This window comes from Miscanthus floridulus, chromosome 6 (assembly GCF_019320115.1).
Source record: "Miscanthus floridulus cultivar M001 chromosome 6, ASM1932011v1, whole genome shotgun sequence".
NCBI classification, from domain to species: domain Eukaryota; kingdom Viridiplantae; phylum Streptophyta; class Magnoliopsida; order Poales; family Poaceae; genus Miscanthus; species Miscanthus floridulus.
Genome location: NC_089585.1, coordinates 5,410,819 through 5,424,971, shown reverse-complemented (window position 1 = coordinate 5,424,971; position 14,153 = coordinate 5,410,819). Strand labels below are relative to the sequence as shown.

Genomic DNA, 14,153 nt, shown 5'->3' with positions numbered 1-14,153 from the left:
GGTTTTGGACGGTGATGACCTAGGAGAATGAAAGAGCTTGTGGTCAATTTCAGAATAAAACAACTTTTATCCCGAAATTGAGGGGGCATGTGTTAACACTGGATTTTGGTCGATTCTGGAAGATGACAGGTAGACCCACATGTTGGAAGAAGGGTATTCGGCAAACAAGGCATGCGGTCGGCTAAATGCATTGCGGTCGGTTATTCCAGAAGGCGGTAATTCCATTCGAGGAAAACAAAAGATGGCAGGCAAGGCCGGTCGAAAAGGTGAAAGTTGTAATAGTAAAGGACTCTAAAAGTTTAGGGTAAGGAATCGTGGGTTTCCAAGTTAATTTAGAGGTTCCTTTGTAAATCGTAGTCCTCTAGGACTCGTGTTTTGTCTAGGGTATAAATATTGACCCTCAACCATTATAATAAGTGTTCACAACCAAATCAATACAACCGGCCCCGTGCCAACTTTCGAGTCTTTTTGTCGTGTCGTCGAGTTCTTCGAGAGGAGTCATCGATCCGTCGACCTCCGTAAGTTCCGACAACCTTGTTATCATGTTTAGTATCATGCGGTGGATTTAGACATGATGCAAGTAGTCTTGTTTGTTTTCAATGATCGTGCGGCGGATCTTTGTTTGACAATCAAGAAGTCTTTGCTTATGCTTTGTTTATGAGTAGATACCGTGCGGCAGGCGTTTGCTCAATATGCTCAGTAAAAGCAAGATAGTTATCGGCTCTTTTAGATATGGCAAAATCTAAATAGATTCATTAAGTTATCCAGTGTTGCATGTTACGGAATATTTTATGTATATATATATTTGTAACACACTTCTGCCCAATCTAGATTGATATTGTTCGGCCTTCTCTCTCTTGTGGTTTTATTCGTGTTTCAACGATCATTGCTTTTTTCATAATATCTTTGCAACTAGATAGCATGCTCATAATGGCCGAATTATTTTAATCTAGGTTGTCACATGTTGCGGGTTCATGCATGTTAATCATGTTTAAGCTTTAACAAAACCAGGTGTCGTGCGGCAGACGCAGGTTTTAGATTAGTTTAATCGTTTTTATTTGCATGTTCCTTCTTCATGGACCCCAATTCGGCTGAACTGCCGAGCTTGGTTATGCATTAACTCATAATTAATTTCACTTGTTCAAACATGTCTTCCCATGCACGTGTATTCGGCAATCAGGTCTCAACGTGTATTCATCTTACGATTAGCTGAACGGTTTATGAACTCATTGGCAGACAGCTCTCTATAGCTGTATGTCGTTGTAAGTGGCTTCAGGGCCGTATATGTGGAACTGTCTGGTATTACCCGACATGTTCCGGTTTGACATTTAATTGTTTTATCCCTTGTTAGTTTTCAGGTCAAACTGACTGGCACGCTTCCGGATAACGAAACACCCGGGAACCCGATTGAAGCTACGCTTTTCGGCTTGCTGTGTGTGAGGCACAGTGCGTCACATTTTATGTCAACAATTCCCTCTAACTAACTCTGATTCCGTCCAGATAAACAGAGCTGTAGAGAGTGTATCCTGCCCGTTCCATTGCTACATTGAATACGATAATGAATTAACCATTAATAAACTCATCATATATAACCATATCGAAGAATATAATGAACCGAAGTACTTACCGGTAAACCAGTACTAAGTGGCCTCCCAACGGGCCATCGTTCCCAACACCAAACCTGGAGTAGGTACGAGCAACCCCCAAGGTTCGTGTACACTGAGGTGCGACGGCAGGCAACGCATAGCTATCGATACGTCCATGCCAGGACTGCGCTGCCGCAACTGTACGCCGCTATGTTCTCCCACAGCTGGCGTAGTATGTCAAGGAAGATCCAGCTGATGGTGTTGTCCAAAGCGTCTGGAAAGAGGAAAGCACCAAGAAAGTGCCAGTGTTGCCCGAAGCGTCTAGAAAGAGAAAAGCACCAAGAAAGTGCCAGAGCCAAACTTGAGCGAACCTGTCGATCTGAGCCTCCTCAGCCTATGAGTCCAAGTAATCAAAGCGCTCCATGATCCAGAACGACGAAACACCGGAAGTTTTCCTGAAATTTACCAAACAAAATGAGACCCGATGGCTGCAGAAAAGCAATGCAAGTATTAAATAAGCTTTAATTTCTCACTTATTTTTCTTGAAAGCCTCGTCATCCGGTGGAAGAAAGTCAGTAAACTGAGCCAACAACTCCTTCCAGTGATCATTGTCAACTATCCCTGTCACTGGAAGTCCCCCCAACCGAAGGCCAAAAATAGCCTTCACGTCCTACATGGTCAAGGTCATCTCGCCACAAGGTAGGTGGAACATGTGGGTCTCAGGCCTCCACCTGATATAAGAATAGAATGACTGTTATTTGCCTCAAATTTGTTATAAGAAAGTTTACGTACAAAGAATACACTCGCACCTGTCTACAGCTACAGTAAGTAGTACTGGGTCAAGGGGTGGAAGACCGTGGTTGACAACACGGACAAGCTCGAGAAAGCCGGCACGCCGTATGTACGGCGTGTAACGCTCGTCCCACTAGTGCGCCCTGGTGTACGTGCAGGGCCTCAAAGAAGGCAAGGCCACCTCTGCGTCGTTGTCACTCAAGATATGTGCTCGGTGCTGGTCGTCGTACTCCACCTCAAGAATAGGGTACAATGGGTGCTGCGTGGGTGGGGCCATCCTGTTACAAATTGATAAAAAAACGTTAGTGTATTCAAATTAACAAAATTCAAATTAACATTATGTAGCATTGTAAAATTTGAACTACTTGTTATGCAATACGAACACGATATGAAAGCACATGTATATATTCAAAGTAACATTAACAGACATATCACGCACTTGTAAGATAAACAACTTCACTAGGAATATAAGCATTTGAAGAAACTTTATGAAGTCATCAAAATCGACGTATCACGCACTAGTAACTACCGACGTTTGTAAACTAGTAGGTATACCCAAAATCCCTAACTAAATAACTAACTATAAACTAATTAATAAATATCTAATCAATCTCTAAACCCAAATTCCTAACTATACTAGGACACACAACCTCGAACCTAAAAACTACCTACGTAAATCACAAACAAATTCACTTACCTAACTATCCTAAATCAGTTAGTATCCTAAATTTGACAAACTATCATAAATCAATAACAATCATAAAACCCTAACTATCCTAAATTACTAACTATCATAAATCACTAATTATCTCAATCACTAATTATCCTAAAATAGTAATAATCAAAATAACATGAAATCGAGAGGGAGGTACCTTAGGAGCTGACGGCCTTGACGCACCGGCGTTCGTGGCGCAGCCGGTGCGGGCGTTGTGCGGCGGGACTGGCCGAGCGCAGCCGGCGCGGGCGCTGTGCGGCAGGAGTGGCCGGGCGCGGCGTGGGCAGGCGGGCGCGGCGTAGGCGGCCGCGGGAGCTGCGTGGCGGCGGGGCAGAGGCGGCTGGCGGCGGGCGAGCGGGCAGGGCAGCGGGCGGGCGGGCGGCCTCGCTGCGGGGTTTTATTTGGCGTAGCCACGTCATGCTCCGTGACGCGGCATTGCCGCGCCAAGATCGGTGGCGCGGCAGGCCCTGCCCCGTCAGCGGTCAGCGGACCCGGTTACCGCCACGTAAGCCCTGTGCCGCGCCACCATACATGGCGCGGCACAGGCATTTGGCCGCGACAGGAAATAGGCGCGGCCAAAAGTGTTAGTTTAAAAAAAACCGGCCGTGTTAAATTTAAAATTAGTTTCAAAAAAATGTTAAAATTAAAAAAAAAAATCTCACAACAAACGCAGAGACAAAAGTTAGTCAACCTTCTGGTTTGCAAGAATTGATAGATAAGGAGACTGGTAAGCGCCAACTTAATTATATCATGCAGTGTGTAACAGTTCTGCATCGCACTCTTTGAATTCTAATTTACTTTGCGTTGGTGTGATTGATATTCAAATTGTGATGTCACTGCAGCCAACTACACCCACGGGCGATGCTTTGTGCGGCCATCTGGTACAGAAGATGTGGTACGGGTGTATGCAGAGGCATCTACGCAGGTAGAAGCAGACAGTCTCACAAAATCTGTGGCACACCATGTGGAACGCATTCTTGGATAAACCTTTTGCAGTCTCGTTTTGCGATCTTGACTAGACTACATTTTCTAGGATCATGCCCTGTGCATTATGATTTGTAACTTATACATCCTGTGAGTCCAAACTTTTGAATTTTGTGGTTGTTATGCACTGAACAGAAATCAATTGGTTCTTGTATCTAAACATGAAATAAGAGATTTGAACGACTGTAAAATCATTCCGTTGTAATACTCATTCTTCCTGATTGGCTGCACTCATTGACGATGGAGTCTGCGCATATGCTGCGGCGGATCAAAATCATTATTTTGGCTGAGGGGCAATGTGCACCACTCTCCCCAGCATGATGAGATCATACTGTACAGTTCCTTATTTTGTTGCTAAAAGATCCCCCCATCCCATATTTGTCATTCATTTGGTCAATAAGACAACAACATCTTGGGTCTGGACTGGGCCCACCTAATCATAGACAAAAACATGAATTAGAAAATTTATGGTAAATTAGGGAGTCTCCCAAGATTGTTAATGGAAGTACATACTACTAGCAAGATGACGCTAATTACTGACAAAATGAAGGCCAGCATGGCATCTTTTTTTTTCTTATTCTTTCTATTATAGTACTATGTAGCGTGTCTGTGCGTTGCTACGGAATAACTAACAATTTATATTAAAAACACACGGATCGCACGATAAGATAACAATACTGTAAAAATTAAATACCAACATTAAAGTGACATTTAATCCAAAATACAAAATTTATGAATTTAACACAGTCACGGAGTGCGCGGCGTCGCAGGCTCACAAACTCTACTTTATAGATCTTTCCGTGATGCGACTAAGATAATGTTTTATATTAGCATGAAGAAATCTCCGATATCCATTTCTTTCATTGTAATCCATTTATCTGGATAATGTTTGAAGTGAGGGCATGGTTACAGTTTTTAATAGTTTTGCGATATTGTCCGAAGCTATGAGATGATTGATGTCTTGCAATGATCCTTTCATTAATTTAGTTTTCTATCTATGTTTAATTGTTTATTCAGTCTATTTTATAGGCACGCCGGTAGATAATGGATGACAAAATTCAAGCATCCATAATTTATCTCTTTGACTTTGAGCATGAGTTTTATTTTTATTTTTTAATTGATATATTATCCTTTTGTTTTTATCGTAGCGTTAGCATGGGTATGTATGAAAAACGAAGATGTCTTTACACTACAGAAATCTTTCAAGAAGATCATGCATAGATTATTCTTGTATTGAATATTATATATATACAATCACCTAAATATTCTAACTAAACTACAAAATTTTGAATTAGGATACGAGGTAAGACATGCAAACGGATATTTCAAAACTAACTGTAGAGTCCAAAGAACTTAATAAATAAATCCTTCTGGAGGAAATGCAAATTCTCTCTAATCTTTCATTTGGTGTAGTTAGTGTTATCATAGTACCCGCATGTATTCATGGAAAATAAATCATGGACAAAACGTAGAAACTTTTTGGTGCGACATTCCAACATGGGTCCATCGTCCTATCAATATCCTTGAGGCAGATCACATAAAGGATGAGAGTCCCTCTATGAGATTGCTCACAAGAGACTGAAACTTATATCTGATCATAGTAATGTTGAATTGCTTTGCATTAAAAACATCGGCAATGATAAAAGGGGACATAGGTTTTAGTATGCATAGTGAAGAAAAACTCAACCTTGGCCTTCTCAACAGCTTTTCTGAGCATTTGCCATGCTAATTTGTGCTTACTCAGATAATCAAAAGGTACACCATAAAATTATGCACCACTAAGAAAAATGTCACCATTGGTTACCTTAACCTAAAAAATATGTCGAAATTAAGAATTACAACACCTAATTCAACATCTTGGAATAGACACTCAAGTGGATACCTTATTCTACAATATATGTCTGTGTGGAATAGTCCTAAAGCCACAGATATTTATACGGTGAGTATAACATACTTTGTTTTAAAATTTTATGAGAGATTTTTTAAGACACGCAATATTATCCATGTGACAGGCACTAATATTTCCATATATACTCGAACATGTGTGTACAGGATTATATGGAGATGCAGCGGAACTTATTCATGGATTTATTGGCGCATGAAAGAAATAGATATCGAAGAATTCTTTCTGCCGATATATAATATTATCCTAGCCATATCACGAAAAAGTCTATACAGTAGAGTTTGTGAGCCTACGACGCCGCGCTCTCCGTGACTGTGTTAATTTCATGAACTTTGCTTTTTGAATTAAATGTCACTTTAACGTTGGTATTTAATTTAACAGTATTGTTATCTTATCGCGCGATCCGTGTGTTTTTAGTATAAAAGATTTAGTTGTCCCGTAGCAACGTACGGGCACGCTACCTAAAACAGCAAGCGAGGACGATGGAACATGTGAGCGTGAAATCAAATGAAAGGAGAAAAAAGTTGTCCATTTTGCAAATGCAAAGAGAGAAAGTAATTAAATGTAGACAGATTTGGCAAGGTTTTCAGAAATGCAAAGAGATTTATTTTGTCTTAATTCTCTTTCTTTCTGTGTTAATTCTCTTTCCTTTTGCTCATTGCCATGTATGCTGGTGCATGCAAACATGCAATATGTATATGGATAGCACAATAATTTTTTACTTCCTATTTTACCGTGATTTCTTTATCATATGACAAACAATATTCAATCAAGGAGAATTATGTATGTGGAAGATGTCGTGGGATCGCAGACGTGGACAGACGGACGAACCAAAATAAATATCACACAAAAAAATATCTCCACTTTTTTTTTGGTTGTAAGAGATATGCTGTATGCAAGATGATGCATCGTAGAACAGCTAAGACTGACTCCAACAGGGATACCCAAACTCAAAAATAGATCTCGCACAGTGCTTTGCCTACCCAAAAACAACCTTCAACGGCTCACCCAAACACACGACACATTTTGCCTATCAGCCGAGATGTTACGCAAAAAAGCATCCCCTCTCCTCGCTACGCAAAAGCGGCACGCGGCACAGCTCCGGCGGCTCGGCGTCCCCGTCCCCGCCGGCGGCTCCCCAGCCCCTCCTTCTCCTCCTCTACCACCCGCCAGCACCTGCGCGCGCCCTCTCTCCATCCTTCTGCGTCCCGCGGCGGCTGTGGCGGAGCTCGCCCGCTCCGGCGAGTAGCGAGCTCGACGGTGCTCTGCGGCTTCCTTGGCGCGGAGGCTTCGGCAGCGGGATTCAGACCACGTCGAGCATCTCCGGCGGCCGGGGTCCTGCAGCGGGCGCCGCGCGCCTCAGCGGCGTGCTTCGCGAGCTCCGGCGCCTCTTTTTGCGTTCGCTGTTGGAGTTCAGCATTTTTTGGTGTGGTTTTCTTTTGCTGCGCGTGACCCAAACGGTAAAATTTGGGTCGGCTCTGTTGAAGACAGTCTAAAGAAGCGCGGCCTGTACCGGGATCTAAAAGAAAGGACTGCGAGTCCGCATGTGGGCATGGAGAGATGGTGATGGGACAGAAATGCATATGCCCATCTTCCATCTGGAGGAAGAGGAAATGCCAAAGCAACCAGTCTCAGCACGGCCTTGTCTCGACGTTGACAATAATATCGGCCTCATGGATGCCGGGCCCACGTGTCGGTGCCAAAAGCACAGAGAACAACGAACTAACCGGTCGACAGTCCTCAGGTAAACGAGGAATCCCAGAACGCAGTATATTCTTCTAACGGGAATGCATTTGCAGAAACGGGATTGCAAAAAACATGCGAAAACTCCCATTCACAAAATCTTGGGAAAAAATCATAATTTTCTTTGGAGGAAAGGCCATGAAGTCTGAAGGCTCATACTTTTAACTTTCCGTAAGGTTTCCCCTGTAATTTCTGCAGGTTAAAAGTATTTCCTAGGAGTTACAGTACATGGAAATTTTACAGGGTTGAGTCAATCCTCTGTTCCAGATGACCATAAAGATCACATATAATTCAAACGTAGTTATGCAGTGCTAGGCTAGTATGGAACTGCGCTGAGAGAGCATGTAGAAATACGCAATTCAGGACTGACATAGTGCACCAGTAATAGCGATTGAACATTCGTATACAGTTTTTATACCATTAGTATGTGAATACAGGCCATTACAAGGTTGGTAACGTATTTGTATACAACTCCATTCTACTCCCATCGTCCCAAAATAAAAAAAAAAAAGTCATTTTTTCTAGAGTCAATCAATTTCGAATTTTATCAAATATATACAAAAATACCAATATTTATAATACGTAAAAGTTTATCTAAATATATACAAAAATACTAATATTTAATAAATACTGTTAGATTTATCATGGAATGGATTTTTATAATAAATCTATCTAGAGATATTAAATGTTGATACTATTTTACAACCCTAATCAAATTTATGATAATCCAAACCTAGAATCAAATTCTTTTTGGAGGTACTACTAGAATTTGGGCCATTGCAATGTTGGTGCTTCCACGAACCCGATCGTGAAAAACAAAGGAAGCCTATGCTTCCGTATACATGACTGAATTTAGAGATTACAAAATGCAATCTATACCTTTCTTTCCTTAGTTGTCTGGTAAACATGGAAGTAAAAATTTACAGTCATTCTTCACATGAATCAGGAGATGTTTTTGCTCTAAAGAAAATTTCAACAATGATGTACGGACGAGACAGATTAAAAGAATAAATTGAGTAGGTAATCAACAAATGGAGAATGGGGGTGGAAAATGCCGGGGAAGAGTTGCTCTTCGCTTTTCAGTTTTCACGCTTGCCCTCATCAAGATGAACTTTGACTGATTCTGCTCCGGCTAAGCCTGTGCTCGCTCCAGAAGCTGGAGGCGGAAGGAACCATCAAATCATCGGCTTCATGGCCTAAATCCCATAATGCCTCACTGAATATTCCAGCAGCTGTTGGCTGGGGCAGATCATCTCTTTGACTCTCATACCATTTTTGTAGATTTTGAATGTTGGAATTGTCCTCACATTTTCGGCGCGTGCAACAGCAGGGCTCTCGTTCACATCAACCTGAAGTGAAGACAAAAGGGCATGTTAATGTAGGACAGATAAGGGATGGTGACCGTGGATGGCCATGTCACCATGAGACAGTGTTAGTTACCTTGAGGAAATTAACAGATGGGTATCTCGTACACAGTGTATTCACAAATGGGGAAATCTTACAGCACTGCTGATTTGAAGGCATCATGAAATGGATAACTGAAACACCTGTTTCATGTAGACCAATAAGATGCGTCAAATAAAGAAAAGCTAAGGACTACTATTACAGCAAGAGCACAAGACTGACAGAGAGCAAGTGACCAGATAGTAAAAGACAAAAGAGTAACCAAATTATGTACTTCCAACCAGCATTAGTACAATGATAGGAAAACAAAAGCCATGTGAACATTGCTTTCACGTCAGAAAACAGTAACAAGTACTGCCAACCGGTGGTACAACCTCATGCCTATCAGAAAAAGTCAAGATCGTCTTACTATTGTTCTGTTCAATTTATTACTCATCTGCAAGTCAACATCAGCGGATGCATGTGCAAGGAACAAGCAGCAGAGGAAACAGAACAATTGGAAATTCATGTTAACTGAAATAGTTAAATGGGACTTCCTATTCTTGAATAATGAAGATATGATTATGTTATCAGCATCAACGAATTCTTAGAGAAAAAAAAGGGGACAAAATAGAGGGTGCTTGTGTGGTCAGACATGATTATGTTATCTGCGTCACGGATTCAAGGTAAATCTAAAAAAAACAAGGATAAAATAGAGGGGGTGCTTGTGTGGTCCAGTTGCACTACCTATCATGAATCCATGACTAGCTAAAGGACCTTCGTCTTTTGCATCTGCCAGAGATTAGCCAAAACTCACGGGCTTAGGGATCAGCTCAGTTAGATTCTAGTAACATTTAGCTGGGTGAGCTGTTCAGAAGTTGAGCACCAAATGCAAGGCTAAGCTCTCATTCATATGCTGTTCTCCATATGGAAGGCTTTTACTGGTACTACTTGATAAGTTGGTATTCTTCTTTGCTATCAGAACTAAAGCAATGGATATGTGTTTTAGGAAAATGTATCTATATACACGTAATGAAAAATGATCTTTCAAGAGCTACTATAGGCAATATAAGATTTCTAAGTAGCTTGCTCGCAGTATGAACAAAAAAGAAGACATGAATCAACATTATAAAATAATGAATATGGCTGGTTATAAGACTAACCTGGCAAAGATGTAGCCATCTGGAATTGTTCCATTCCTATAATCGCTTCAACCTCTCCTCCAAACTTCAAGTTGGATACCTCCTCACCACGAGATGACTTGAGAGCAACTTGGGCGTGGAAATAGGCCTCAGCAACCTCCTTGTCACCTGGAAGTTCTTTTCTGAGAATCTCATAATCCTTCACGGATTCTGCCCATCGCTCCATCTAACCACCAAAAGAGCAATAAATTAAGTTGCTTTTGAGTTTCCAAAACTCTAAATCAGGAAAAAGAAACAAAAAAGAAAGGGTAGAAGATCAAAATATGCCACCTTGCCATAGGATGCTGCTCTCCTGAGCAAAGCCTTGGTATAATTGGGATGGATCTTGAGAGCTTCATTACAGTCTTCAATTGACTTCTCCCACTGCTCAAGCTTGAACCTACAAGCTGCCCTATTACAGTACAGGACTTTATTCACAGGGTGTTGTTTGAGCCCTTCACCATAAGCAAGGCAAGCTTCTGAAAATTTTCCAGAATTGAAGAGCTCGTTCCCTAGAGATCGTGCTCTGGCCACAGATTTCACTTTGTTATGCATGGTTACCACTTCAGTGTTCCCTTGATCTATTATTCTAGCCTTATCTATGGAGGAGACAGCATGATCAAACCTGCAAAATGTTCACAACTGTCAAGTCATATGATATCAAGCTACAGCAGGTAAGGTAACCTATAAGAACCTGATAAGTCAAAATACTTTTGAGTTAAGGTTGTTGAGCTTCTTTGTTCACCCTCAGAGCAAAGCTCAGAGGAACTAAAGTGTTATTTGACTACAGTTTGCTACAGCAGGAAAAATGTATTAAAAAAGAAAGAGTTCCATAGACATGATATAACTTGGTAGCGCAACCTTTTTCCCTTCATTCAGGTGGGAAGAAAAAAAGCATATTGACCAGTAAACTTATTTGTATATATGTAGCAGGATTGCACGAAACACGGAAAGTTGCTGAATTACCTTCCTAATGCCATGTCAACTTGGGCATGTACATAAAAGAGGTAGGCATTGGCAAGAAACCCACAAAATTTGGTGTCTGAGGAGCATGAAGATGTATAATCCAATTTGGAGGCACTAGAGATTGCAATATCAGCCTCATCAAGTAAATTGAGACGGAGAAGAGCTTCTGCTCTAGCAGCCAAGAGCTGAAAGTGTAAATTAGGTAAGCGCATGCCATTGAACTAAGAGTCAGCTAGTCAATATCGAGTTAGGTGAAGGGAAGAATCTAACCAGAGCAGAGGAGTCAGCTCCAGCCGCAATAGCAGCATCACTTTCCCTTAGAACACTCTTCCAGTCCCCAGCCTTTCGCACATCCAGACATCTCCCCAAGTGCTTCTCCACTGTTTGCAATTTGTGCAACTCTAGGAGGTCAGGCTGTGGGGTTGCAAGTGACAGGTGCTTCAGAGCATCCTCAATGTGTCCTAGCCTGCAGTTCAATAAGGGTGTAAGATCAGATAAAAAACTGGTATGAGTGAATAATTCAAGAATCACTTAGTCTATTATATTAGTCCAACTCATGAAAGCAACACAAAGAATCAACGATAATGCACAAAAGAATCAACATCGAACACTATAAAGTCTATACTGAACAAGGAAAAAAAAAAGGCAAAAGGGGCTAGAAAATAGGACTGCAGTGACCGTCTATAAGTTTACTATTTATTGTTTTGTACCAAACAAACAGTTACTAGTTGTCTGGAAAGAAGAAAAGCAACTAATCCCGAACTATGAAGGGAATGGAGACTGGAGAGTGACACAAAAGGGAGTGTTCGATAGTGAAATGAACCCGGTTCCACATGGATGCCTAGTAACACTCTAAAGTATGGTCCTACTAACAAAAACATTGAGCCTATTGTGGAAATAGTCCTCACTCCATGAGCAACATACCCCATGACCGTTTTCGCAAGCTCTGTTAAAAATAGCAAAGTTTAGATTCAAAATCGAGATACATTATGGTGGCAAATCACTCTAGTACTGTATTTTCTTTAGCTGAGGATGAGATCAGCGGAGCAAACAGCAAAGCAAGCCCATTGTGTAGAAGAGAAGTTGCCTCAGATCCGAGAAGCAATCTCAGTGCCGGCCAGCCCAAGGCCCAAGCAATCCATTCACCTTATATGCAGGGACGCGAGGCGGTGGTGCGCGCGGCCATAGGACGGATCAATCCGGAGCGCCTCCTCGCACTCCTTGACGGCCTCGCCGAGGCGGCGGAGGCCAATGAGAGCAGCGGCGCGGTTGCCCCGGCACGCGGCATTGTCGGGGCAGAGGGCGAGGGCGCGGTCGTAGAGCCTGAGGGCCTCCTCGAAGCAGCCCTTCCTGTACTGGTCGTTCCCGGCCCTCTTGACCTCCTCGGGGTCGGCGGCCGACATGGCGCGCCTGAGGACCGCGTCGTCGTCGGTGGCGGCGCCGACGGCGGCGCGCGAGCGGACGATGCTCCCGTGGCCGTAGTTGGCGGTGCCGGAGCCGAGCACGTCGTGGCGGGAGGCGCGGGGCGGGGGCGGGGGCGGCGGGGTGGCGGCGGAGGAGCAGGAGGAGGGGAGAGGCTTGGCGAGGCGGCCGGAGGGGCAGATGTTGCCTGCCGGGAGCGCGTTGGTGAGCGGCGAGGTGGCGGAGCTGGAGCACGCGGCGCCGGATGTGAAGATGAGGGGGCCGGAGCCGGTGCGTCGGTGGCCCGGGCGCGCGGCCCCGCGGGGCGGGGCGTCGGAGGGGAGCGGGATCTCGCCGGAGTGGCTCCGGCGCGAGGCGAGGCCGGAGGCGGGCGCGACCGGGGCCCGGGAGACGGAGACGGAGCCGGAGGAGCCCGAGGAGGAGCTCGGGGTCGGGTGGTGGTGCTGGTGCCCGTGCTTTGAGGGGAGCGGGGAGACGGGCGAGAGCCTCCCTGGGGGAAGCGTGTCCGGCTTGTCGGTGGAAGAGAGGAGCACCGCGGCGGCGAAGGCGTCCGAGAGGGTGTCCGGCATTGGCGCCGGCGGGCGGTGGGACATTCCGCCGAGCACCTGCGTGGGGCGGCGGCGGCGCTGGATCTCGCTGCGGGGCGGCTGCTGAGCGCGGAGTGGGCGGGTGAGCGAGCTAGTGCGGCATGGGAGGTGCGGTCAGAGGTGGGGGGATCTCGTGAAGGGAAAGGAAAGGGAGGGGAAGGGGCGAAGGAGGGAGGGGAGGGAGGAAGCAAGGAATGATGAAGGCTAGCTAGCTAGCGAGGAGGCGAGGGAGGTGAGGTGGGGCGGCCCGCGCCCGAGTCCGCCCGAGCGGGGGTAGATTTGCCTTGGGCGAGAGCCTGCTGGCCGGCTGGCCACGCACTCGACTGAGAGTGAGAAACCGAGGCCGACGGCCGTAGGCGGCGGCGGCGGCGGCAGTAATAAGCCGCCAGTAAACACCAGCAGCACGCGGGGCGCAGACCCGGGGTTGATTGGGCGCTTTCTGTTCTTTCCCCCGAAACCAAGGCCCCCTTCTTCCGTTCCCTCGGCTGACGTCTACGCCGATGCCGACGCCGCGTCCGCGTGGCCTGCTGCCCCAGCCTGCCTGCCTCTTTCGGTCTTTCCAATTTCCTTCCCCTACGTGCGCCAGTGAGTTGGTCCCGTTCCGGCAGTCTCGGCAGCCGGCGCCGGCGTGCTCTGCCCAACGTTTTGGATACGGGAAACGAGAACGACTCAGGCGCTGTTGGTCTTTCATGGAGACGACTTGACACGTTTAGCGGCTGATTTCCACAACAAAAGACCACCTCCATGCGTTTTTGTTTGAAGTAGGTCAGTCTATCTGTTACTCCGTATATCCTAGGTGTCAGTCTATCTATCGGATAGGACTAGTGCTAGGTCTCTGCATGCCCATATTTCGGTTGACAGATGAAGCCAAATCAACCAGTTGACAAATAG

The 14,153-nt window shown here is 44.8% G+C and overlaps 1 protein-coding gene across 1 annotated transcript; it reads right to left on the bottom strand.

Annotated features, from left to right (window-relative positions):
- Positions 1–8,555: 8,555 nt before the first annotated feature.
- On the bottom strand, positions 8,556–13,611 carry LOC136457488 (TPR repeat-containing thioredoxin TTL1-like). The gene is made up of 7 exons (XM_066457521.1): positions 12,400–13,611; positions 11,524–11,719; positions 11,254–11,438; positions 10,579–10,912; positions 10,270–10,474; positions 9,164–9,270; positions 8,556–9,072 (listed from the first exon to the last, which is right to left on the bottom strand). Exons 1-7 carry the CDS (start codon positions 13,266–13,268, stop codon positions 8,920–8,922), a joined length of 2,049 nt encoding a protein of 682 aa, XP_066313618.1. The 5' UTR covers positions 13,269–13,611; the 3' UTR covers positions 8,556–8,919.
- Between the last annotated feature and the right edge of the window lie 542 nt (positions 13,612–14,153).